Source organism: Ranitomeya imitator, chromosome 2 (genome assembly GCF_032444005.1).
Source record: "Ranitomeya imitator isolate aRanImi1 chromosome 2, aRanImi1.pri, whole genome shotgun sequence".
Taxonomy (NCBI): Eukaryota; Metazoa; Chordata; class Amphibia; order Anura; family Dendrobatidae; genus Ranitomeya; species Ranitomeya imitator.
Window position 1 is genome coordinate 453988857 of NC_091283.1, and position 25376 is coordinate 454014232.

General features: G+C 42.9%; 1 protein-coding gene across 9 annotated transcripts in view; it reads left to right on the forward strand.

Moving 5' to 3' along the window:
- KCNQ2 (potassium voltage-gated channel subfamily Q member 2) overlaps positions 1-25376 on the forward strand; it is a 127410-nt gene that overhangs the window by 81359 nt on the left and 20675 nt on the right. Inside the window, exon 12 of one of the 9 annotated variants that reach the window (XM_069751129.1) lies at positions 14624-14665. The exons of the other annotated variants lie outside the window; for them this stretch is intronic. Coding sequence (XP_069607230.1) covers positions 14624-14665 — 42 coding nt within the window. The remainder of the gene's footprint in view (positions 1-14623; positions 14666-25376) is intronic. 9 annotated transcript variants of the gene reach the window in all.

Sequence of the window (25376 nt, forward strand, 5' to 3'; positions counted from 1 at the left end):
GGTTAGGGTTAGTGATTAGGATTATGGATCAGGTTGGGATTAGGGTTAGGGGTTGGAGCTAGAATTGGGGGGTTTCCACTGTTTAGGTACATCAGGGGGTCTCCAAACACGACAGCCAATTTTGCGCTCAAAAAGTCAAATGGTGCTCCCTCCCTTCTGAGCTCTGCCGTGCGCCCAAACAGTGGGTTACCCCCACATATGGGGCATCAGCGTACTCGGGATAAATTGGACAACAACTTCTGGGGTCCAATTTCTCTTGTTACCCTTGTGAAAATAAAAACTTGGGGGCTACAAAATCTTTTTTGTGAAAAAAAAAAATATTTTTTATTTTCACGACTCTGCATTCTAAACTTCTGTGAAGCACTTGGGCATTCAAAGTTCTCACCACACATCTAGATAAGTTCCTTGGGGGGTCTAGTTTCCAAAATGGGGTCACTTGTGGGGGGTTACTACAGTTTAGGTATATCAGGGGCTCTGCAATCGCAACATAATGCCCACAGACCATTCTATCAAAGTCTGCATTCCAAAAAGGCGTTCCTTCCCTTCCGAGCTCTGCCGTGCGCCCAAACAGTGGTTTACCCCCACATATGGCACATCAGCGTACTCGGGATAAATTGGACAACAACTATTGCAGTCCAATTTCTCCTGTTACCCTTGTGAAAATAAAAACTTGGGGGCTACAAAATCTTTTTTGTGAAAAAAAAAATATTTTTTATTTTCACGACTCTGCATTCTAAACTTCTGTGAAGCACTTGGGCATTCAAAGTTCTCACCACACATCTAGATAAGTTCCTTGGGGGGTCTAGTTTCCAAAATGGGGTCACTTGTGGAGGGTTTCTACTGGTTAGGTACATCAGGGGCTCTGCAAATGCAACATAATACCCGCAGACCATTCTATCAAAGTCTGCATTCCAAAACGGCGCTCCTTCCTTCCGAGCTCTGCCGTGCGCCCAAACAGTGGTTTACCCCCACATATGGGGTACCAGCATACTCAAGACAAATTGGACAACAACTTTTGGGGTCCAATTTCTCTTGTTACCCTTGTAAAAATAAAAACTTGGGGGCTACAATATCTTTTTTGTGGAAAAAAAAAATATTTTTTATTTTCACGGCTCTGCATTATAAACTTCTGTGAAGCACTTGGGCATTCAAGGTTCTCATCACACATCTAGATAAGTTCCATGGGGGGTCTAGTTTCCAAAATGGGGTCACTTGTGGGGGATTTCTACTGTTTAGGCACATCAGGGGCTCTCCAAACGCGACATGGCGTCCGATCTCAATTCCAGCCAATTCTACATTGAAAAAGTAAAACGGCACTCCTTCTCTTCCAAGCTCTGCGGTGCGCCCTAGCAGTGGTTTACCCCCACATATTGGGTATCAGCGTACTCAGGAGAAATTGCACAACAACTTTTGTGGTCTAATTTCTCCTGTTACCCTTGTGAAAATAAAAATTTGTGGGCAAAAAGATCATTTTTGTAGAAAAAATGCGATTTTTTTTTTTTTCACGGCTCTACGTTATAAACTTCTGTGAAGCACATGGGGGTTCAAAGTGCTCGCCACACATCTAGATAAGTTCCTTAAGGGGTCTAGTTTCCAAAATGGTGTCACTTGTGGGGGGTTTCCACTGTTTAGGCACATCAGGGGCTCTCTAAACGTGACATGGCGTCCGATCTCAATTCCAGCCAATTCTGCATTGAAAAAGTCAAACGGCGCTCCTTCACTTCTAAGTTCTGCGGTGCGCCCTAACAGTGGTTTACCCCCACATATGGGGTATTGGCGTATTCAGGAGAAATTGCATAACAAAATTTATGGTTACATTTCTGTTTTTACACTTGTGAAAATAAAAAAATGGTTCTGAATTAAGATGTTTGCAAAAAAAAGTTAAATGTTCATTTTTTCCTTCCACATTGTTTCAGTTCCTGTGAAGCACGTAAAGGGTTAATAAACTTCTTGAATGTGGTTTTGAGAACCTTGAGGGGTGTAGTTTTTAGAATGGTGTCACACTTCATTATTTTCTATCATATAGACCCCTCAAAATGACTTCAAATGTGATGTGGTCCCTAAAAAAAAATGGTGTTGTAAAAATGAGAAATTGCTGGTCAACTTTTAACCCTTATAACTCCCTAACAAAAAAAAATTTTGTTTCCAAAATTGTGCTGATGTAAAGTAGACATGTGGGAAATGTTATTTATTAACTATTTTTCGTGACATATCTCTCTGATTTAAGGGCATAAAAATACAAAGTTTGAAAATTGCAAAATTTTAAAAATTTTCGCCATATTTCCGTTTTTTTCATAAATAATCGCAAGTAATATCGAAGAAATGTTACCACTAACATGAAGTACAATATGTCACGAAAAAACAATCTCAGAATCAGCGGGATCCGTTGAAGCGTTCCAGAGTTATAACCTCATAAAGTGACAGTGGTCAGAATTGCAAAAATTGGCTCGGTCATTAAGTACCAAATTGGCTCTGTCACTAAGGGGTTAAGCTGCGAAAACAGAAAAAACCCATCCGAGAAATTGCTACAATATTAGGAGTGGCAAAATCTACAGTTTGGTACATCCTGAGAAAGAAAGAAAGCACTGGTGAACTCATCAATGCAAAAAGACCTGGGCGCCCACGGAAGACAACAGTGGTGGATGATCGCAGAATAATCTCCATGGTGAAGAGAAACCCCTTCACAACAGCCAACCAAGTGAACAACACTCTCCAGGAGGTCGGCGTATCAATATCCAAATCTACCATAAAGAGAAGACTGCATGAAAGTAAATACAGAGGGTTCACTGCATGGTGCAAGCCACTCATAAGCATCAAGAATAATAAGGCTAGACTGGACTTTGCTAAAAAACATCTAAAAAAGCCAGCACAGTTCTGGAAGAACATTCTTTGGACAGATGAAACCAAGATCAACCTCAACCAGAATGATGGAAAGAGAAGAGTATGGTGAAGGCGTGGTCCAGCTCATGATCCAAAGCATACCACATCATCTGTAAAACACGGCGGAGGCAGTGTGATGGCTTGGGCATGCATGGCTGCCAGTGGCACTGGGTCACTAGTGTTTATTGATAATGTGACACCGGACAGAAGCAGCTGAATGAATTCTGAGGTATTCAGAGACATACTGTGTGCTCAGATCCAGCCAAATGCAGCAAACTGATTGGTCGTCGTTTCATACTACAGATGGACAATGACCCAAAACATAAAGCCAAAGCAACCCAGGAGTTTATTAAAGCAAAGAAGTGGAATATTCTTGAATGGCCAAGTCAGTCACCTGATCTCAACTCAATTGAGCAGCATTTCACTTGTTAAAGACTAAACTTCAGACAGAAAGGCCCACGAACAAACAGCAACTGAAAAGCACCGCAGTGAAGGCCTGGCAGAGCATCAAAAAGGAGGAAACACAGCGTCTGGAGATGTCCATGAGCTCAAGACTTCAGGCATTCATTGCCAACAAAGGGTTTTCAACCAAGTATTAACCCCTTCATGACCCAGCCTATTTTGACCTTAAAGACCTTGCCGTTTTTTGCAATTCTGACCAGTGTCCCTTTATGAGGTAATAACTCAGGAACGCTTCAATGGATCCTAGCGGTTCTGAGATTGTTTTTTCGTGACATATTGGGCTTCATGTTAGTGGTAAATTTAGGTCAATAAATTCTGTGTTTATTTGTGATAAAAACGGAAATTTGGCGAAAATTTTGAAAATTTCGCAATTTTCACATTTTGAATTTTTATTCTGTTAAACCAGAGAGTTATGTGACACAAAATAGTTAATAACATTTCCCACATGTCTACTTTACATCAGCACAATTTTGGAAACAACATTTTTTTTTTGCTAGGAAGTTATAAGGGTTAAAATTTGACCAGCGATTTGTCATTTTTACAACGAAATTTACAAAACCATTTTTTTTAGGGACCACCTCACATTTGAAGTCAGTTTGAGGGGTCTATATGGCTGAAAATACCCAAAAGTGACACCATTCTAAAAACTGCACCCCTCAAGGTGCACAAAACCACATTCAAGAAGTTTATTAACCCTTCAGGTGCTTCACAGCAGCAGAAGCAAAATGGAAGGAAAAAATGAACATTTAACTTTTTAGTCACAAAAATGATTTTTCAGCAACAATTTTTTATTTTCCCAATGGTAAAAGGAGAAACTGAACCACGAAAGTTGTTGTCCAATTTGTCCTGAGTACGCTGATACCTCATATGTGGGGGTAAGCCACTGTTTGGGCGCAGGGCTTGGAAGGGAAGGAGCGCCATTTGACTTTTTGAATGAAAAATTGGCTGCACTCTTTAGCGGACACCATGTCACGTTTGGAGAGCCCCCGTGTGCCTAAAAATTGGAGCTCCCCCACAAGTGACCCCATTTTGGAAACTAGACGCCCCAAGGAACTTATCTACATTCATAGTGAGCCCTTTAAACCCCCAGGTGCTTCACAAATTGATCCGTAAAAATGAAAAAGTACTTTTTTTTCACAAAAACTTTATTTTCGCCTCAATTTTTTCATTTTCACATGGGCAATAGGATAAAATGGATCCTAAAATTTGTTGAGCAATTTCTCCCGAGTACGCCGATACCTCATATGTGGGGGTAAACCACTGTTTGGGCACACGGCAGGGCTCGGAAGGGAAGGCGCACCTTTTGACTTTTTGAATGGAAAATTAGCTCCAATTGTTAGCGGACACCATGTCGCGTTTGGAGAGCCCCTGTGTGCCTATGCATTGGAGCTCCCCCACAAGTGACCCCATTTTGGAAACTAGACCCCCCAAGGAACTTATCTAGATGCATACTGAGCACTTTAAACCCCCAGGTGCTTCACAGAAGTTTATAATGCAGAGCCATGAAAATAAAAAATAATTTTTCTTTTCTCAAAAATGATTTTTTAGCCTGGAATTTCCTATTTTGCCAATGGTAATAGGAGAAATTGGACCACAAATGTTGTTGTCCAGTTTGTCCTGAGTACGCAGATACCCCATATGTGGGGGTAAACCACTGTTTGGGCGCACGGCAGGGCTCAGAAGGGAAGGCACACCATTTGGCTTTTTAAATGGAAAATTAGCTCCAATCATTAGCGGACACCATGTCGCGTTTGGAGAGCCCCTGTGTGCCTAAACATTGGAGATCCCCCACAAATGACCCCATTTTGGAAACTAGACCCCCAAAGGAACTAATCTAGATGTGTGGTGAGCACTTTGAACCCTCAAGTGCTTCACAGAAGTTTATAACGCAGAGCCATGAAAATTTAAAAATAAAATTATTTTCTCAAAAATGATTTTTTAGCCCGCTATTTTTTATTTTCCCAAGGGTTACAGGAGAAATTGGACCACAAAAGTTGTTGTCCAGTTTCTCCTGAGTACGCTGATACCCCATGTGTGGGGGTAAACCACTGTTTAGGCACATGCTGGGGCTCGGAAGTGAAGTAGTGACGTTTTGAAATGCAGACTTTGATGGAATGCTCTGCGGGCGTCACGTTGCGTTTGCAGAGCCCCTGGTGTGCCTAAACAGTAGAAACCCCCCACAAATGACCCCATTTTGGAAACTAGACCCCCAAAGGAACTTATCTAGATATGTGGTGAGCACTTTCAACCCCCAAGTGCTTTACAGAAGTTTATAACACAGAGCCGTGAAAATAATAAATACGTTTTCTTTCCTCAAAAATAATTTTTTAGCCCAGAATTTTTTATTTTCCCAAGGGTTACAGGAGAAATTGGACCACAAAAGTTGTTGTCCAGTTTCTCCTGAGTACGCTGATACCACATGTGTGGGGGTAAACCACTGTTTGCGCACACGTCGGGGCTCCGAAGGGAAGTAGTGACTTTTGAAATGCAGACTTTGATGGAATGGTCTGCAGACATCACGTTGCGTTTGCAGAGCCCCTGGTGTGCCTAAACAGTAGAAACCCCCACAAGTGACCCCATTTTAGAAACTAGACCCCGCAAGGAACTTATCTAGATATGTGGTGAGCACTTTGAACTCCCAAGTGTTTCACAGACGTTTACAACGCAGAGCCGTGAAAATAAAAAATCATTTTTCTTTCCTCAAAAATTATGTTTTAGCAAGCATTTTTTTATTTTCAAAAGGGTAACAGGAGAAATTGGACCCCAGTAATTCTTGCGCAGTTTGTCCTGAGTATGCTGGTACCCCGTATGTGGGGGTAAACCACTGTTTGGGCGCACGTCGGGGCTCGGAATTGAGGGAGCACCATTTGACTTTATGAATACAAGATTGGCTGGAATCAATGGTGGCGTCATGTTGCGTTTGGAGACCCCTGATGTGCCTAAACAGTGGAAACCCCTCAATTCTACCTCCAGCACTAACCCCAACACACCCCTAACCCTAATCCCAACTGTAGCCATAACCCTAATCACACCCCTAACCACAACCCTAATTCCAACCCTAACCCTAAGGCTATGTGCCCACGTTGCGGATTCGTGTGAGATTTTTCAGCATCATTTTTGAAAAATCCGCGGGTAAAGGGCACTGCGTTTTACCTGCGGATTTACCGTGGATTTCCAGTGTTTTTTGTGCGGATTTCACCTGTGGATTCCTATTGAGGAACAGGTGTAAAACGCTGCGGAATCCGCACAAAGAATTGACATGCTGCGGAAAATACAACGCAGCATTTCCGCGTGGTATTTTCCGCACCATGGGCACAGCGGATTTGGTTTTCCATATGTTTACATGGAACTGCAAACCTGATGGAACACTGCTGCGAATCCGCAGCGGCCAATCCGCTGCAGATCCGCAGCAAAATCCGCACCGTGTGCACATAGCCTAATTCTAAAGGTATGTGCACACGCTGCGGAAAACGCTGCAGATCCGCAGCAGTTTCCCATGAGTTTACAGTTCAATGTAAACCTATGGGAAACAAAAATCGTTGTACACATGCTGCGGAAAAACTGCACGGAAACGCAGCGGTTTACATTCCACAGCATGTCACTTCTTTCTGCGGATTCCGCAGCGGCTTTACAACTGCTCCAATAGAAAATCGCAGTTGTAAAACCGCAGTGAAATGCGCAGAAAAACCGCGGTAAATCCGCGATAAATCCACAGCGGTTTAGCACTGCGGATTTATCAAATCCGCAGCGGAAAAATCTGCAGAGGACCAGAATACGTATGCACATACCCTACCCCTAACCCTACCCCTAACCCTACCCCTATTCTAACCTTAGTGTAAAAAAAAAAAAAATTCTTTATTTTTTTATTGTCCCTACCTATGGGGGTGACAAAGAGGGGGGGAGGGGGGGTCATTTACTATTTTTTTTTATTTTGATCACTGAGATATAACCTATGCCTGACTGCACATGCGCCCGCCATTTTGGAAGATGGCGGCGCCCAGGAAAGAAGACGGACGGATCCCGGGAGGTAAGTATAAGGGGGGAGGAGATCAGGGCACGGGGGGAGCGTCGGAGCACGGGGGGGGGGGGGGGGGTGTGGATCGGAGCATGGGGGGGTGGATCGGAACACGGTGGGGGGGTGGATTGGAGCACGGGGTGGGGGATTGCTGTGCAGGGGGGTGGATCGGAGCACGGGGGGGGGAGAATCGGAGCACGGAGGGGGGATCGCTGTGCGGGGGGGGTGATCGGAGTGCGGGGGGGTTTGATTGGAGCACAGGGGGAGCGGACAGGAGGACGGGGAGCGGAGCACAGGACGGAGGGGAGCGGACCACAGATCGGGGGGCAGGGGGGGCGATCGGTGGGGTGGGGGCACATTAGTGTTTCCAGCCATGGCCGATGATATTGCAGCATCGGCCATGGCTGGATTGTAATATTTCACCAGTTTTTTAGGTGAAATATTACAAATCGCTCTGATTGGCAGTTTCACTTTCAACAGCCAATCATAGCGATCGTAGCCACGGGGGGGTGAAGCCACCCCCCCTGGGCTAAACTACCACTCCCCCTGTCCCTGCAGGCCGGGTGAAATTGGAGTTAACCCTTTCACCCGGCCTGCAGGGACGCGATCTTTCTGTGACACAGCATATGCGTCACAGGTCGGATTGGCACCGACTTTCATGACGCATACGCTGTGTCACAGGTCGGGAAGGGGTTAAAAATGAACATATTTTTTAAAATTATTGAACCTGTCCAATTACTTTTGGTCCCTTTAAAAACTGGGTGGCACATGTTAAGGAGCTGAAACTCCTAAACCCTTCATCCAATTTTAATGTGGATACCCTCAAATGAAAGCTGAAAGTCTGTACTTCAACTGCATCTGAATTCTTTTGTTTAAAATTCATTGTGGTAATGTCTATAACCAAAATAAGAAAATTTTTGTCTCTGTCCAAATATATATGGACCTAACTGTATACCCATATAGAGCAGTCCAAACTAATGTACAGTCATGGCCAAAAGTATTCCCACCAGATTCTGTCAGATAATACTCAGTTTCTTCTTGCAAACACAAATTATTTGGTATTATTATCTTCATTTAATTTGTCTTAAATGAAAAAACACAAAAAGAATTGTCCTAAAGCCAAATTGGATATAATTCCACACCAAACATAAAAAAGGGGGTGGACAAAAGTATTGACACCGTTCGAAAAATTTTGTGATGCTTCTCTAATTTGTGTAATTAACAGCACCTGTAACTTACCTGTGGCACCTAACAGGTGTTGTTGGCAATAACTAAATCACACTTGCAGCCAGTTGACATGGATTAAAGTTGACTCAACCTATGTCCTGTGTCCTTGTGTGTACCACATTGAGCATGGAGAAAAGAAAGAAGACCAAAGAACTGTCTGAGGACTTGAGAAACCAAATTGTGAGGAAGCATGAGCAATCTCAAGGCTACAAGTCCATCTCCAAAGACCTGAATGTTCCTGTGTCTACCATGTGCAGTGTCATCAAGAAGTTTAAAGCCCATGGCACTGTGTCTAACCTCCCTAGATGTGGACAGAAAAGAAAAATTGACAAGAGATTTCAACGCAAGATTGTGCGGCTGTTGGATAAACAACCCCGACTAACATCCAAACAAGTTCAAGCTGCCCTGCAGTCCAAGGGTACAACAGTGTCAACCCATACTATCCGTCGGTGTCAGAATGAAAAGGGACTGTATGGTAGGAGACCCAGGAAGACCCCACTTCTTACCCCGAGACATAAAAAAGCCAGGCTGGAGTTTGCCAAAACTTACCTGAAAAGGCCTAAAACGTTTTGGCACAATGTTCTCTGGTCAGATGATACAAAAGTAGAGCTTTTTGGGCAAAGGCATCAAAATAGAGTTTACAGGAGAAAAAAAGAAGCATTCAAAGAAAAGAACACGGTCCCTACAGTCAAACATGGCAGAGGTTCCCTGATGTTTTGGGGTTGCTTTGCTGCCTCTGGCATTGAACTGCTTGACCGTGTGCATGGCATTATGAAGTCTGAAGACTACCACCAAATTTTGCAGTATAATGTAGGGCCCAGTGTGAGAAAGCTGGGTCTCCCTCAGAGGTCATGGGTCTTCCAGCAGGACAATGACCCAAAACACACTTCAAAAAGCACTAGAATATGGATTGAGAGAAAGCACTGGAGACTTCTAAGGTGGCCAGCAATGAGTCCAGACCTGAATCCCATAGAACACCTGTGGAGAGATCTAAAAATAGCAGTTTGGAGAAGGCACCCTTCAAATATCAGGGACCTGGAGCAGTTTGCCAAAGAAGAATGGTCTAAAATTCCAGCAGAGCATTGTAAGAAACTCACTGATGGTCACCGGAAGCGGTTGGTCGCAGTTATTTTGGCTAAAGGTTGTGCAACCAAGTATTAGGCTGAGGGTGCCAATACTTTTGTCTGGCCCATTTTTGGAGTTTTGTGTGAAATGATCAATGTTTTGCTTGTTGCTTCATTCTCTTCTGTGTTTTTTCATTTAAGACAAATTAAATGAAGATAATACCAAAGAATTTGTGTTTGCAATCATTTTCAGGAAGAAACTGAGTATTATCTGACAGAATTGCAGGGGTGTGAATATTTAAAAACCTGATCATCTGTATAGTACCTGTATAAGAAGGGTTCAGAGAGGGAATATCCATGTGGACATGCTGGATGGAACAGCTTAAATGCAAATGACCCACAAAGGAGTGGTGGACTCCCCAGTCTTGTAGAAACAAGAGAATTATAGAACCAGAAACACATGGGCTACTTGCACATTGAACAAGTCTGTAGGAACATGTTCACACACACCACCAAGAAACTTGAAGACACAAAAGAGCACAGTGAGGGCAAAAATACTCTGTTGTAAAAAAAAATCACAGTAATAAGCAAGTGCTAGTCAAAAGATGGAAAAAAAAAACGGTATTTAGTTGATACGATTTGTTGCAAAAAAATGTATACTAAGCTGCTCCACCAATCGTCAAGGTATACCCATATAGAGCAGTCCAAACTAATGTATATAATCCCTATCTGATGTATTTAAAAACCTGATCATCTGTATAGTACCTGTATAAGCAGGGTTCAGAGAGGGAATATCCATGTGGACATGCTGGATGGAACAGCTTAAGTGCAAATGACCCACAAAGGTGTGGTGGACTCCCCAGTCTTGTAGAAACAAGAGAACAATTATAGAACCAAAAACACATGGGCTACTTGCACATTGAACAAGTCTGTAGGAATATGTTCACACACACCACCAAGAAACTTGAAGACACAAAAGAGCACAATGAGGTCAAAAATACTGTTGTAAAAAAAATCACAGTAATAAGCAAGTGCTAGTCAAAAGATGGAAAATAAACAGGGTATTTATTTGATGCGTTTTTTGCAAAAAAATGTATACTAAGCTGCTCCACCAATCGTCAAGGTATACCCATATAGAGCAGTCCAAACTAATTTATATAATCCTTATCTGATATATTTAAAAACCTGATCATCTGTATAGTACCTTTATAAGCAGGGTTCAGAGAGAGAATATCCATGTGGACATACTGGATGGAACAGCTTAAGTGCAAATGACCCACAAAGGAGTGGTGGACTCCCCAGTCTTGTAGAAACAAGAGAACAATTATAGAACCCTCTGAACCCTGCTTATACAGGTACTATACAGATGACCAGGTTTTTAAATATATCAGATAGGGATTATATACATTAGTTAGGACTGCTATATATGGGTATACCTTGACGATTGGTGGAGCAGCTTAGTATACATTTTTTTGCAAAAAAAAGTATCAACTAAATACCCTGTTTTTTTCCATCTTTTGACTAGCACTTGCTTATTACTGTGATTTTTTTTTTTACAACAGAGTATTTTTGACCTCACTATGCTCTTTTGTGTCTTCATATTCCTTACGTATACCCCAAGTCAGTCACTTTTGCAGACATCCTAGAAGTTATGTATTTTTTTATTTTTCTTGTACGTAACATATTTTGGATGTAACCATACCGTATCACTTTGTGATGCTTCCACCTGCTGGCCATAATTATTATGTCTCCTGAAGCTGGGAGACATAGGTATTGAAGTTTCCAGACATGGAGCCACCCTTCCATCAGGAGGTATGTCCGCCCCCATAATACTGAAATATCCTGATAATTTTATTGGATCATGACAGCTCTGAGCATCTATAAAGCATCTGATTATGGCAGTACGCCACGATGCAGTGAGGTTGTCAACCATCGCTTAGGATTTTTTCTGCCAGGGAGGTGATATTAGGTGATCGTTTTATGGCTGAGATATTCACATTGCGGTCCTCACGGCCTGAGATGAATATGGACCCAGTCTGCAGAATAAATGTGTTACTTTGAAAAACGTTACTATCAGTAGCCATTATACAAGGGTAACTGCTTTATAGGCAATTATTTCACGTATGTAGCAGAAGGGGAAGAGTGTGCTGATCATGTGGGGACAGTGACCTGTCCACTCAGGTGATGATGACAGTGGGTAAAGGACTACATTTCATAGGGGTAGTGTCAGTGTGTTAGGCACTAACATAAGGCACTAATATGATTAAATCTGCAAGGACAGTGCTAAATGTGATGGAGCATTTCCATGATCAGGAGACAGTGTTTCCAGTATTTCAGGAGAGGCTTGTGCCAATCTTTTAGAGGCATTGACCCTGCTACTAAGAACTTACCTGTATGGAGCATGGGTAGTGCTATACAGTTGGCAAGAGCAGAACTCACAGTAGTTAATCTGAATACAGCAGCGAAGATGAGTGTGTTGATCTTGCACGTGAAAGTGACCTGTCTACTCCTCATGCTAGAAGGAATATAGCTGTATTTGGCGGGGACAGTGTTAAGGTACCTTCACACATAACGATATTGTTAACGATATCGTTGCTTTTTGTGACGTAGCAACGATATCGTTAATGAAACCGTTATGTGTGACAGCGACCAACGATCAGGCCCCTGCTGGGAGATTGTTGGTCGCTGAATAAAGTCCAGAACTTTATTTCGTCGCTGGACTCCTGCTGACATCGCTGGATCGGCGTGTGAGACACCGATCCAGCGATGTCTTCACTGGTAACCAGGGTAAACATCGGGTAACTAAGCGCAGGGCCGCGCTTAGTAACCCGATGTTTACCCTGGTTACCATCCTAAAAGTAAAAAAAAACAAACACTACATACTTACCTACAGCCGTCTGTCCTCCAGCGCTGTGCTCTGCTCTCCTCCTGTACTGGCTGTGACGTCACCGCTCTGCTTTCCGGCCGCTGTGCTCACAGCCAGTACAGGAGGAGAGCAGAGCACAGCGCTGGAGGACAGACGGATGTAGGTAAGTATGTACTGTTTGTTTTTTTTTACTTTTAGGATGGTAACCAGGGTAAACATCGGGTTACTAATCGCGGCCCTGCGCTTAGTTACCCGATGTTTACCCTGGTTACCGGCATCGTTGGTCGCTGGAGAGCTGTCTGTATGGCAGCTCTCCAGCGACCAAACAGCGACGCTGCAGCGATCCGGATCGTTGTCGGTATCGCTGCAGCGTCGCTTAATGTGAAGGGGCCTTTAGACTATTTGCATAAAACGAGCTCTCAGTAGTTAATTTGAATACTGCAGCAGAAGATGAAAGTGTTGATCTTGGAGGAGAAAGTGACCTGTCTACTTTTAGGGTAAGTGTACACAGGGCGTATTTGCTGCTTTTTTTTTCTGCAGCAAAACCTGATCTTCTTGGCAGGAAAGAAGCTGCGTTAAAAATGCAGGTTTAGGTGCGTTTTTGGTGCATTTTTTTTCTTTGTCCAGGCTAATGTCCTTGGATTTTCAGCAGCAAAAACGCAGCAAATAAAGATACCTGCATTTTTGCTGTGTTTTTTTTCAACACCCATTCAAGTCAATGGGTGAAAAACGCAGCAAAAACGCTGAAAGAAGTGACATGCTCTATGTCCAAAAAACGTAGCAAAGCACAACATACTGATCAAACAAAAAACCAATGTGTGTGCATGAGATTTCTGAAATCTCATAGGCTTTGCTGGTATTGTAAAAAGCAGCTGAAAATTAGCATAAAAAAGTGCAGCAAAAACGTCCTGTGTGAACTTACCCTTATGCTAAAAGAAATATACGGCAGCTGTGCAAGGACAGTGTTAATGTACCGTTACACTAAGCGACGCTGCAGCGATATAGACAACGAGCCGATCGCTGCAACGTCGCTGTTTAGGTCGCTGTAGAGACGTCAAACACAGCAACTCCAGAACGATGCAGGAGTGATCCAGTGACGTACTTATCGTTCTCGCTGGTTGTTCGCTCCATGAAAAAACCAGTGATGTCACAGCGGGATCCTGATCGCTGCTACGTGTCAAACACAACGAGATCGCTATCCAGGATGCTGCAACGTCACGGATCGCTGTCGTTCTCGTTCTAAAGTTGCTCAGTGTGACGGTACCTTTAGACATTAGGCAGGAGCACAATGCTCAGTAATCAATCTGAATGTTGCAGAAGAAGATTAGTGTGTTTATCTTGTGGAAGATACTGACCTTACTACTTTTAAGTTACTTTCCTTTTATAAATTGTAATGTTTGACTTGTGATTCCTTGACAATATCTTCTAGTCCAATTAATGAATGACCCCATTGTATATGTGAATATGTTCAGAATTTGTCTTTGGGCATGACAGATTCCCTTTAATGTATATGGTAAGGAATCGCCGGACACCAAGGCCTTGCCATAGGGAAGTGAAATTGTATATACTGCATGAGTAGACCCTGACCAGTAGGGGGCGCTGTTCTTGACGTTTCAGATTAGATTTACAATTGTATATGAATAAAAGTTCAGTCTCTGATTAATCCCTTTGTTCCCCGCATTTTTACCCCTGTATGTGTGAAGCAACTTTCTACTTTTAAACATTTCACAGGTAGAGCTTCATTTGAACGGATACCATTTTATAGGTCTTGGGTTAGGTTATCGCCTTCTTGTTTGCCCTCCTGAATATGTATGTTTCCTACAGATTCCAAGTGGCACTCAGCAGAATTTTGAATTCAGCTCTGGATGTAACTAGAGTATAAAACATAATTAAACCCTAGATTATTACATGATGGTTTAAATTATTAATGCAACATTGTTTAAAAGTGGAACTTCCTTTATGGATGAGTGATTTTTAGCCATTATTTTTGCCTAACGCACTATTTTTCATGGTCCCGGAGATGTCTTTGAGGATTCTCCAGAGTCCTGTCTTTGTTCCATAGCTTTGCATGTAAAGGAGACTAATTTTTTACTTTCCCCTGATTTTCAGTAAAGGCAAAACTCTCTGCAGCTGCTGCACGGGGGACAATAGGTACCGTGAGAGACCACCGCTAGGCACGTCCTGCCCCAGATCGGTTTTCTAACCCTGTAGTGTCTCAGTAGAGTTTCCACAAGTCCTGGTTCTCCTGATCTCCTGTGTTCAAACACAGTTACAGTCTACTCATCCCAGTAGCCCAAAATGTTCCTCTTGGCCACAGGTGACTCTGTGACTTTTGGCAACTCTGCTCGGCTTTAATCTAACATGTTAACCCTCTAACCTTGATGTGTCCACCTTCCCGGCTACTGCAGTCCAGGCTTACGTTAACATTACTAAAACACTGAGATGACATTTATCCATCTAACTATGCCATATTTGCCCTAAAATTTTCTTAAGTCTTTTCTTTCAATATTGTAAAAAAAAAAAGAAATGTGGATTAGTTACTTGAAGGGGATTTTCAGGAATTCTCATATTGGAGGAGTAGACTTAGACTAAAGCCGGGATCCCACACAGCGAGATACGGCCGAGTCTCGCAGGTTAAAACCAAGCTCTGGCGCCGGCACTCCAGAGCGGAGCGTGCGGCTCCATGTATTGCTGTGCGGCTGCACGTTCCGCTCCGGAGTGCCGGCACCAGAGCTCGGTTTTCACCTGCGAGACTCGGCCGTATCTCGCGTATGTGTGATCCCGGCCTAAGGCCACGATTCATCAAGACCCGCGGTTTTCTCGTCAGTCTTGATGAAGGGTCATGGTGGAGCCAGATGCTCCTGATTGATGATGGCTCCATGGACGACGCCAGAAAACTTACACCAGTCTCTGACTGGAGTAAGATTTCTGGTATAAGGAACGCCACCTCTCGTCATGGATTAGACGCACCATGGCATCACACCTTTGCCGCGTCCCCGTCATGTTCCAACTCTGCCCATTTTGGCGCAGCTGGGTGAAACTGGAATGAAAATGCCAACAATTCCCAAATTTTTGTGCAAAGTTTGCAACTTTTCATGACAATTAACACCACAATTCCGGCGAAATTACTTTGAAGAAATGGGGCATGAGGGTATGAACTCACAGTGCTTTTTTGCATACATCACTCTTTGTTTTTGATGCATTTTTTCATTTACTAAATTGAATAGGTAAAAAAAAACAGCAAACAGCACTCTGGGAAATCTGACATGCTGCAGTTTAAAAAAAAAAAAAAAAAAGCACCGTAGCTGAAAAAATCTAAGGAAAAAAATGCACAGAGTGAATAAGATTTATGAAACTTATGGTAATTTATTTTTCAGCTACTGTAAAACACTGAGTTTGTTTCAGGAGGCCCTTAGATATTAGATCCTCTGAAATCAGGAAATTCTGATGACTTTAATCTATTATGTATTGGGGTCTTAAAAAGAATTTTTTTTTTTGTTTTGATACATTAAAACCCAAAAAATGAGAAAAATTGCAGATATCCAACAGTATTGGGAACCTGCATTCCCCCATAATTATAGAAAATAGAAACGTTACAGGATTGCTTATCTGATGCACTTTTCTGTTTTAATTGTTTTGAATATTATCCCACAAAGTTCATTTTAAGCAATAGATTTTGGAATAATAATAAGTAAGACAATTGTATGTGTTGAAAAAAAATGTTCCTGTGTTGAGATAATCTTACAAATGTGCCCCTGCCGTGTACTGTGTAATGGCTGTGTATGTCCATGCAGAGCTGCTCCAGTTCATGGGCCACACAAGCCACAGCTCTTTGTCAGGGGAGGTAGCACAAATCACTTATGATAAGTGAGTATATAGACGGAAAACCAGGCTATGAATAAAGAGCGAGATCTAACATTCTCCAAGATCAACTTCTCCCAACCGTCCAGGAGCAATTTGGGGATGACCAATGCTTTTTCCAGCACGATGGAGGCCATGTCACAAGACAAAATTGATAACGAAGTGGCTCAGTGAATAAAACATTTAAATTTTTGGATCAAAGCCAGGAAACTCCCCAGATCTTAATCCCATTGAGGCTATGTGCACACATTGCGGATTGGTGTGCGGATGTTTCCGCACTGTTTTTGCAAAATCCGCAGGTAAACCGCACTGCGGATTACCCGCGGATTTACTGCGGTTTTTGTGCGTTTGTGCAGATTCCAACTGCGGTTTTACACCTGCCGATTCCTATTATGGAGCACGTGTAAACCGCTGCAGAATCCACACAAAGAATTTACATGCTGCGTTTCTGCGCGTTTTTTTCCGCAGCATGTGCACTGCGGATTTGGTTTTCCATACGTTTACATGGTACTGTACGCCGCATGTAAAACAGCTGCGGATCCACAGCAAAATCTGCAACAAGTGCACATAGCCTGAGAACCTTTAGGCTGTGTGCACACGTTGCTGATTTATCGCGTTTTTTTCACTATAAAAACGCTATAAAATTGCAAAAAACAGCATACATTAAGCATCCCATCGTTTAGAATGAGTTCTGCAATTTTTGTGCACATGATGCGTTTTTTTCCGCGAAAAAACGCATCGCGGTAAAAAACGGAGCATGTTCATTATTTTTGCGGATTTCCCACTATATAATGCATTGGGAAATGTGCGGGGAAAAAACGCACCAAAAGGCGGTAAGGCTACGTTCACATTTGCGTTGTGTGTTGCGTCAGCGACGCAACGCACGCAAAACGCATGCAAAAACGCATGGTTTTGTGACGCATGCGTCCATTTTTGGCTTGCTTTTGGACGCAAAAAAAATGCAACTTGCTGCGTCCTCTGCGCCCTGACGCTTGCGCCAAAAATGACGCATGCGTCACAAAACGCAAGACAACGCATGTCCATGAGCCCCCATGTTAAATATAGGGGCGCATGACGCATGCGTCGCCGCGGCTGTGCCCGATGCAACGCTAATGTGAACGTAGCCTAAAAACACGCAAAAAACGCATGCAGATTTCTTGCAGGTTTTTCTCAGGAAATTTCTGCAAGAAATCCTGAACGTGTGCACATAGCCTTAGGCAATCCTCAAAGAGTGAGAGGACAAATACAATCCAGAATTTGTGATAAATTCCAAGCACTGATTAGACAAGAACAGGCGGTCATCAGTCAGGATTTGGCCTAGAAGCCGATATCCAGCTGCCAGGATGAAGAGCAGAAGTCATGAAAACTAAAGGTACCGTCACACTCAGGCTACGTTCACATTGGCGTTCCGCCAATGTGCGTCGCTGTTGCGCCGGCGACACAGCGGCGACGCAGCGGCGACGCGCCCCTATGTTTAACATAGGGGACGCGTGCGTTGTTTTGGTGGCGTTTTTCGCCACGTGCGTCGTTTCCGACGCTAGCGTCGGACGCAAGAAAACGCTACATTGTAGCATTTTCTGTGCGTCCGATTTTCGTCAAAAACGACGCACGCGTCGCAAAACGCGCGCGTTTTTGCGCGCGTTTGCGCGCGTTTTTACGTGCGTCGCGCGTTGCGTCGCCGACGCAGGGCGGCGCAACGCTAGTGTGAACCTAGCCTAAGCGACGCTGCAGCGATACTGACAACGATGTCGATCGCTGCAGCGTCGCTGTTTGGTCGCTGGAGAGCTGTCACACAGACAGCTCTCCAGCAACCAACTATGCCGGTAACCAGGGTAAACATCGGGTTACTAAGCGCAGGGCCGCGCTTAGTAACCCGATGTTTACCCTGGTTACCATCCTAAAAGTAAAAAAAACAAACACTACATACTTACCTTCAGCTGTCTGTCCTCGGCGCTGTGCTTCTCTGTACTGGCTGTGAGCACAGCGGCCGGAAAGCAGAGCGGTGACGTCACCGCTGTGCTTTCCGGCCGCTGTGTTCACAGTGAGTGCAGGAAAGCAGAGCGCGGGAGGACAGACAGCTGAAGGTAAGTATGAAGCGTTTGTTTTTTTTTTACTTTTAGGATGGTAACCAGGGTAAACATCGGGTTACTAAGCGCGGCCCTGCGCTTAGTAACCCGATGTTTACCCTGGTTACCAGCGAAGACATCGCTGAATCGGTGTCACACACGCCGATTCAGCGATGTCAGCGGGAGATCCAGCGACCAAAGAAAGTTCTGGCCTTCTAGCCCCGACCAGCGACATCACAGCAGGATTCTGATCGCTGCTGCGTGTCAAACTGAACGATATCGCTAGCCAGGACGCTGCAATGTCACAGATCGCTAGCGATATCGTTTAGTGTGAAGGTACCTTAAGGGACAACCCTGTAAATAATGATTCTTTACATAAACTTGATGTATTTGTCAGTAACTGATATGTTTCTTTTTGAACTTCAGTAACCACAGAAACATTTGACTAAAAAATCTAAAAACATTAAATTAGCATACTGTGTGACAACAAAAATATGTCTCAAAACTTTTGGCTACAACTGAATACTTTTTAACATAGGGGCAGTAATATAGAAGTTATTATTTTACATAGAGACAGTATTATAGTGGTTATTTATTTAGCACCATTGGTTCCATGATACTGTACATGTGAAGTAGGTTTGCGTGTATAAACTACAATGTTCAAACAGTGACAGACTGGTACAGAGGGGGAGAGGACCCTGCTCACTTGGACTTGTAATATATTCTTTTTTCATAGGGGGAAGTATTAAAGTAGCTATATTCTTGTACATAGGGACAGTATTATAGTAGTTATATTCTTGTACATAAGGGGCAGTATTATAGTAGTTCTATTCTTGTACATAGGGGCAGTATTATAGTAGTTATATTCTTGTACATAGAGAGCAGTATTATAGTAGTTATATTCTTGTACATAGGAGGGAGTATTATAGTAGTTATATTCTTGTACATAGGGGCAGTATTATAGTAGTTATATTCTTGTACATAGGGACAGTATTCTATTAGTTATATTCTTGTACATAGAGGTCAGTATTATAGTAGTTATATTCTTGTACATAGGGGGCAGTATTATAGTAGTTATATTCTTGTACATTGGGGCAGTATTATAGTAGTTATTCTTGTACATAGGGAGCAGTATTATAGTAGTTATATTCTTGTACCTAGGGGGCAGTATTATAGTAGTTATATACTTGTACATAGGGGCAGTATTATAGTAGTTATATTCTTGTACATAGGGGACAGTATTATAGTAGTTATATTCTTGTACATAGGGGGCAGTATTCTAGTAGTTATATTCTTGTACATAGGGGTCAGTATTATAGTAGTTATATTCTTGTACATAGGGGGCAGTATTATAGTAGTTATATTCTTGTACATAGGGGGCAGTATTATAGTAGTTATATTCTTGTACATAGGGGGCAGTATTATAGTAGTTATATTCTTGTACATAGGGGGCAGTATTATAGTAGTTATATTCTTGTACATAGGGGGCAGTATTATAGTAGTTATATTCTTGTTCATAAGGGGCAGTATTATAGTAGTTATATTCTTGTACATAGGGGCAGTATTATAGTAGTTATATTCTTGTACATAGAGAGCAGTATTATAGTAGTTATATTCTTGTACATAGGAGGCAGTATTATAGTAGTTATATTCTTGTACATAGGGGCAGTATTATAGTAGTTATATTCTTGTACATAGAGGTCAGTATTATAGTAGTTATATTCTTGTACATAGGGGGCAGTATTATAGTAGTTATATTCTTGTACATTGGGGCAGTATTATAGTAGTTATTCTTGTACATAGGGAGCAGTATTATAGTAGTTATATTCTTGTACCTAGGGGGCAGTATTATAGTAGTTATATACTTGTACATAGGGGCAGTATTATAGTAGTTATATTCTTGTACATAGGGAACAGTATTATAGTAGTTATATTCTTGTACCTAGGGGGCAGTATTATAGTAGTTATATTCTTGTACATAGGGAGCAGTATTATAGTAGTTATATTCTTGCACATAGAGGCAGTATTATAGTAGTTATATTCTTGTACATAGGGAGCAGTATTATAGTAGTTATATTCTTGTGCATTGGGGCAGTATTATAGTAGTTATATTCTTGTACATAGGGGCAGTATTATGGTAGTTATATTCTTGTACATAGGGGGCAGTATTATAGTAGTTATATTCTTATACATAGGAGTAGTATTATAGTAGTTATATTCTTGTACATAGGGAGCAGTATTATAGTAGTTATATTCTTGTACATAGGGGCAGTATTATAGTAGTTATATTCTTGTACATAGGGAGCAGTATTATAGTAGTTATATTCTTGTACATAGGAGTAGTATTATAGTAGTTATATTCTTGTACATTGGGGCAGTATTATAGTAGTTATATTCTTGTACATAGGGGCTGTTGTGAATTCTGCTCTTGGGTTCCCTCCAGTGGTTGTTGGTGGGAATGCAGTTGTCTCTGACTCGCAGTCCTGGCCAGGTGTATCGGATAATTACAATTCTGACTGGGATATTTAGGTGTGCCGGATTCTTTAGCCCTTGCCAGTTGTCAATGTTTCTTTGGAAGTATTGGTTCTCTGCCTGGCCTCACCTGCTTAGCTGCCAATTTCAGCAAAGATAAGTGTTTTATTTTTGTATCTGTGGCACACTGCTGTGTGCTTGTTTCAGTTTATTCCTGCTCTGTTTGTAGGATTCACTGGAGTTGCAGATATACGCTCCTACATCTTTAATTAGATGTAGGAAGTTTTTGTATATCCTGCTGTGGATTTTTTGAAGGGTTTTAATACTGACAGCACAGAACTCTGTCCTATCCTGTCCTATCTACCTAGAGTGGCCTCCTGTGCTAAATCCTGTTTTTTCTGCCTGTGTATGTTTTTTCCTCTCCGACTCACCACCAATATTTGTGGGGGGCTGTCTATCCTTTGGGGATTTTCTCTGAGGCAAGATAGTATTCCGATTTCCATCTTTAGGGGAATTTAGTCCTCCGGCTGTGACGAGGTGTCTAGGTGTGTTAGGTACACTCCAGGGCTACTTCTAGTTGCGGTGTTAAGTTCAGGATTGCGATCAGTATAGTGGCCACTTTCTCCAGTGAAAGTTCTCATGCAGCTCCAAGGTCACCGGATCATAACAGTACAACTGGCCCACAATGAGTTAATTGCATCTCAGAAGAAGGGAGGAAAGATTTTGAGCCATTTTTTTTTCTCCAGTCTGAAGAGCCTTGTGCTAGCATGAATGATCAGGAATTAGCTTCTCGTATAGACCAGCTTGCTGCTAGAGTACAGGGTATTTCTGATTACATTGTTCAGACTCCTGCTTTAGAACCAAAGATACCTACTCCTGATTTGTTTTTTGGTGACAGGTCCAAATTTTTGAGTTTTAAAAACAACTGTAAACTGTTTTTTGCATTGAAACCTCGATCCTCCGGTGATTCCATTCAACAAGTTAAAATCATCATTTCCCTGCTGCGTGGTGATCCACAGGATTGGGCATTTTCCCTGGAATCTGGGGATCCTGCTTTGCTTAATGTAGACTCCTTCTTTCAGGCGTTAGGATTACTGTATGATGAACCTAATTCAGTGGATCAAGCTGAGAAGACCTTGTTGGCCCTGTCGCAGAATTATATTGTCAGAAATTCTGAAAATGGTCTGTATTGACTAAATGGAATAATGATGCTTTGGCGGCAATTTTCAGAAAGGGTCTTTCTGAATCCGTTAAAGATGTTATGGTGGGGTTTCCCACACCCTCCAATCTGAGTGATTCTATGTCTCTGGCCATTCAGATTGACCGGCGCTTGCGGGAGCGCAGAACTGTGCGCGATATGGCGTTATCCTCAGAGCAAATTCCTGAGCCTATGCAGTGTGATAGGATTCTGTCTAAAACAGAACGACAAGGTTTCAGACGTCTCAATAGGTTGTGTTATTATTGTGGCGACGCTTCCCATATCATTTCTGTCTGCCCTAAGCGGACCAAGAGGATCGCCAGTTCATTTACCATCAGTACTGTACAACCTAAATTTCTGTTATCTGTGTCCTTGATCTGTTCATTGTCATCATTTTCTGTCATGGCGTTTGTGGATTCAGGCGCCGCCTTGAACTTAATGGACTTTGAGTTTGCCAGGCGTTGTGGTTTTCCCTTGCAGCCTTTGCAGAACCCTATTCCTTTAAGGGGCATTGATGCTACACCCTTGGCTAAAAATAAGCCCCAGTTTTGGACACAGGTGACCATCCGCATGGCGCCAGCCCATCAGGAAGATTGTCGATTTCTGGTGTTGCATAATTTGCATGATGCTATCGTGCTGGGTTTTCCATGGTTGCAGGTACATAATCCTGTTTTGGATTGGAAGTCCATGTCTGTGACTAGTTGGGGTTGTCAGGGGGTTCATAATGATGTTCCTCTGATGTCTATCACCCCTTCTCCCTCTTCTGAAATTCCGGAGTTTTTGTCTGATTTTCAGGATGTATTCGATGAGCCCAAGTCCAGTTTCCTTCCACCACACAGGGACTGTGATCGTGCTATTGACTTGATTCCAGGCTGTAAGTTTCCTAAGGGCCGACTTTTCAACCTGTCTGTACTTGAACATGCCGCCATGCGGAGCTATGTTAAGGAGTCTTTGGAGAAAGGGCATATTCGGCCATCTTCTTCACCATTGGGAGTGGGGTTCTTTTTTGTTGCTAAAAAAGATGGTTCCTTAAGACCCTGTATTGATTATCGCCTCTTGAATAAGGTCACGGTCAAGTTTCAATATCCTTTACCTTTGCTTTCCGATTTGTTTGCTAGGATTAAGAGAGCTAGTTGGTTTACTAAGATTGACCTTCGGGGGGCTTATAATCTTGTTCGTATTAAGCAGGGTGATGAATGGAAAACTGCGTTTAACACGCCCGAGGGCCATTTTGAATACCTTGTGATGCCATTTGGACTCTCTAATGCTCCATCTGTTTTTCAGTCCTTCATGCATGATATCTTCCGGGATTATCTTGATAAATTCTTGATTGTATATTTGGACGATATTTTGATTTTTTCCGATGATTGGGAGTCTCATGTGCAGCAGGGCAGGATGGTATTTCAGATCCTTCGTGACAATGCCTTGTTTGTGAAAGGGTCTAAGTGTCTTTTTGGGGTGCAGAAGGTTTCCTTTTTGGGCTTTATTTTTTCTCCCTCATCTATAGAGATGGATCCGGTTAAGGTTCAGGCCATTCATGATTGGATTCAGCCCACATCCGTGAAGAGCCTTCAGAAATTTTTGGGTTTTGCTAATTTTTATCGCCGTTTCATTGCTAATTTTTCCAGCGTGGTTAAACCCTTGACTGATTTGACGAAGAAGGGCGCTGATGTGGCGAATTGGTCCCCTGCGGCTGTCTCTGCCTTTCAGGAACTTAAACGTCGTTTTACTTCTGCTCCTGTGTTGCGTCAACCGGATGTTTCTCTTCCGTTTCAGGTTGAGGTTGACGCTTCTGAGATTGGGGCAGGGGCTGTTTTGTCTCAGAGGTATCCTGTTGGTTCCTTAATGAAACCGTGTGCCTTCTTTTCCCGTAAGTTTTCGCCTGCTGAACGCAATTATGATGTCGGCAATCGGGAGTTGTTGGCTATGAAGTGGGCGTTTGAGGAGTGGCGACATTGGCTTGAGGGAGCTAAGCACCGTATTGTGGTCTTGACCGATCATAAGAATCTGATTTACCTTGAGTCTGCCAAACGGTTGAATCCTAGACAGGCTCGATGGTCCTTGTTTTTTTCTCATTTTGATTTTGTGGTCTCGTACATTCCGGGTTCTAAGAATATTAAAGCTGATGCCCTCTCTAGGAGTTTTTTGCCTGATTCTCCTGAGGTCTTAGAGCCAGTCGGTATTCTGAAAGAGGGGGTGGTCCTTTCTGCCATTTCCCCTGATTTACGACGGGTTCTTCAGGAATTTCAGGTTGACGAACCTGACCGCTGTCCTGTGGGGAAATTGTTTGTTCCTGACAGATGGACTAGTAGAGTGATTTCTGAGGTTCACTGTTCCGTGTTGGCCGGTCATCCTGGCATTTTTGGTACCAGAGATTTGGTTGGTAGGTCCTTTTGGTGGCCTTCATTGTCACGTGATGTGCGTTCTTTTGTGCAGTCCTGTGGGACTTGTGCGCGGGCCAAGCCTTGTTGCTCCCGTGCTAGTGGGTTGCTTTTGCCATTGCCGGTCCCTGAGAGGCCCTGGACGCATATTTCTATGGATTTTATTTCCGATCTTCCTGTTTCCCAGAGGATGTCGGTTATCTGGGTTGTTTGTGACCGATTCTCTAAGATGGTTCATTTAGTGCCTTTGCCTAAATTGCCTTCTTCTTCTGATTTGGTTCCGTTGTTTTTTCAGCATGTGGTCCGTTTGCATGGTATTCCGGAGAATATTGTGTCCGACAGATGTTCCCAGTTTGTTTCTAGGTTTTGGCAGGCCTTTTGTGCCAAGCTGGGCATTGATTTGTCTTTTTCTTCTGCATTTCATCTTCAGACCAACGGCCAGACCGAGCGAACTAATCAGACTTTGGAGACTTATTTGAGATGCTTGGTGTCTGCTGATCAGGATATTTGGGTGGCTTTTTTGCCATTGGCCGAGTTTGCCCTTAATAATCGGGCTAGTTTGGCTACTTTGGTTTCGCCTTTCTTTTGTAATTTTGGTTTTCATCCTCGGTTTTCTTCTGGGCAGGTTGAGCCTTCTGACTGTCCTGGTGTGGATTCTGTGGTTGACAGGTTGCAGCAGATTTGGGCTCATGTGGTGGACAATTTGGTGTTGTCTCAGGAGGAGGCTCAGCGTTTTGCTAATCGTCGTCGGTGTGTTGGTTCCCGGCTTCGGGTTGGGGATCTGGTTTGGTTGTCTTCCCGTCATGTTCCTATGAAGGTTTCTTCCCCTAAGTTTAAGCCTCGGTTTATTGGTCCTTATAGGATTTCTGAGATCATTAATCCGG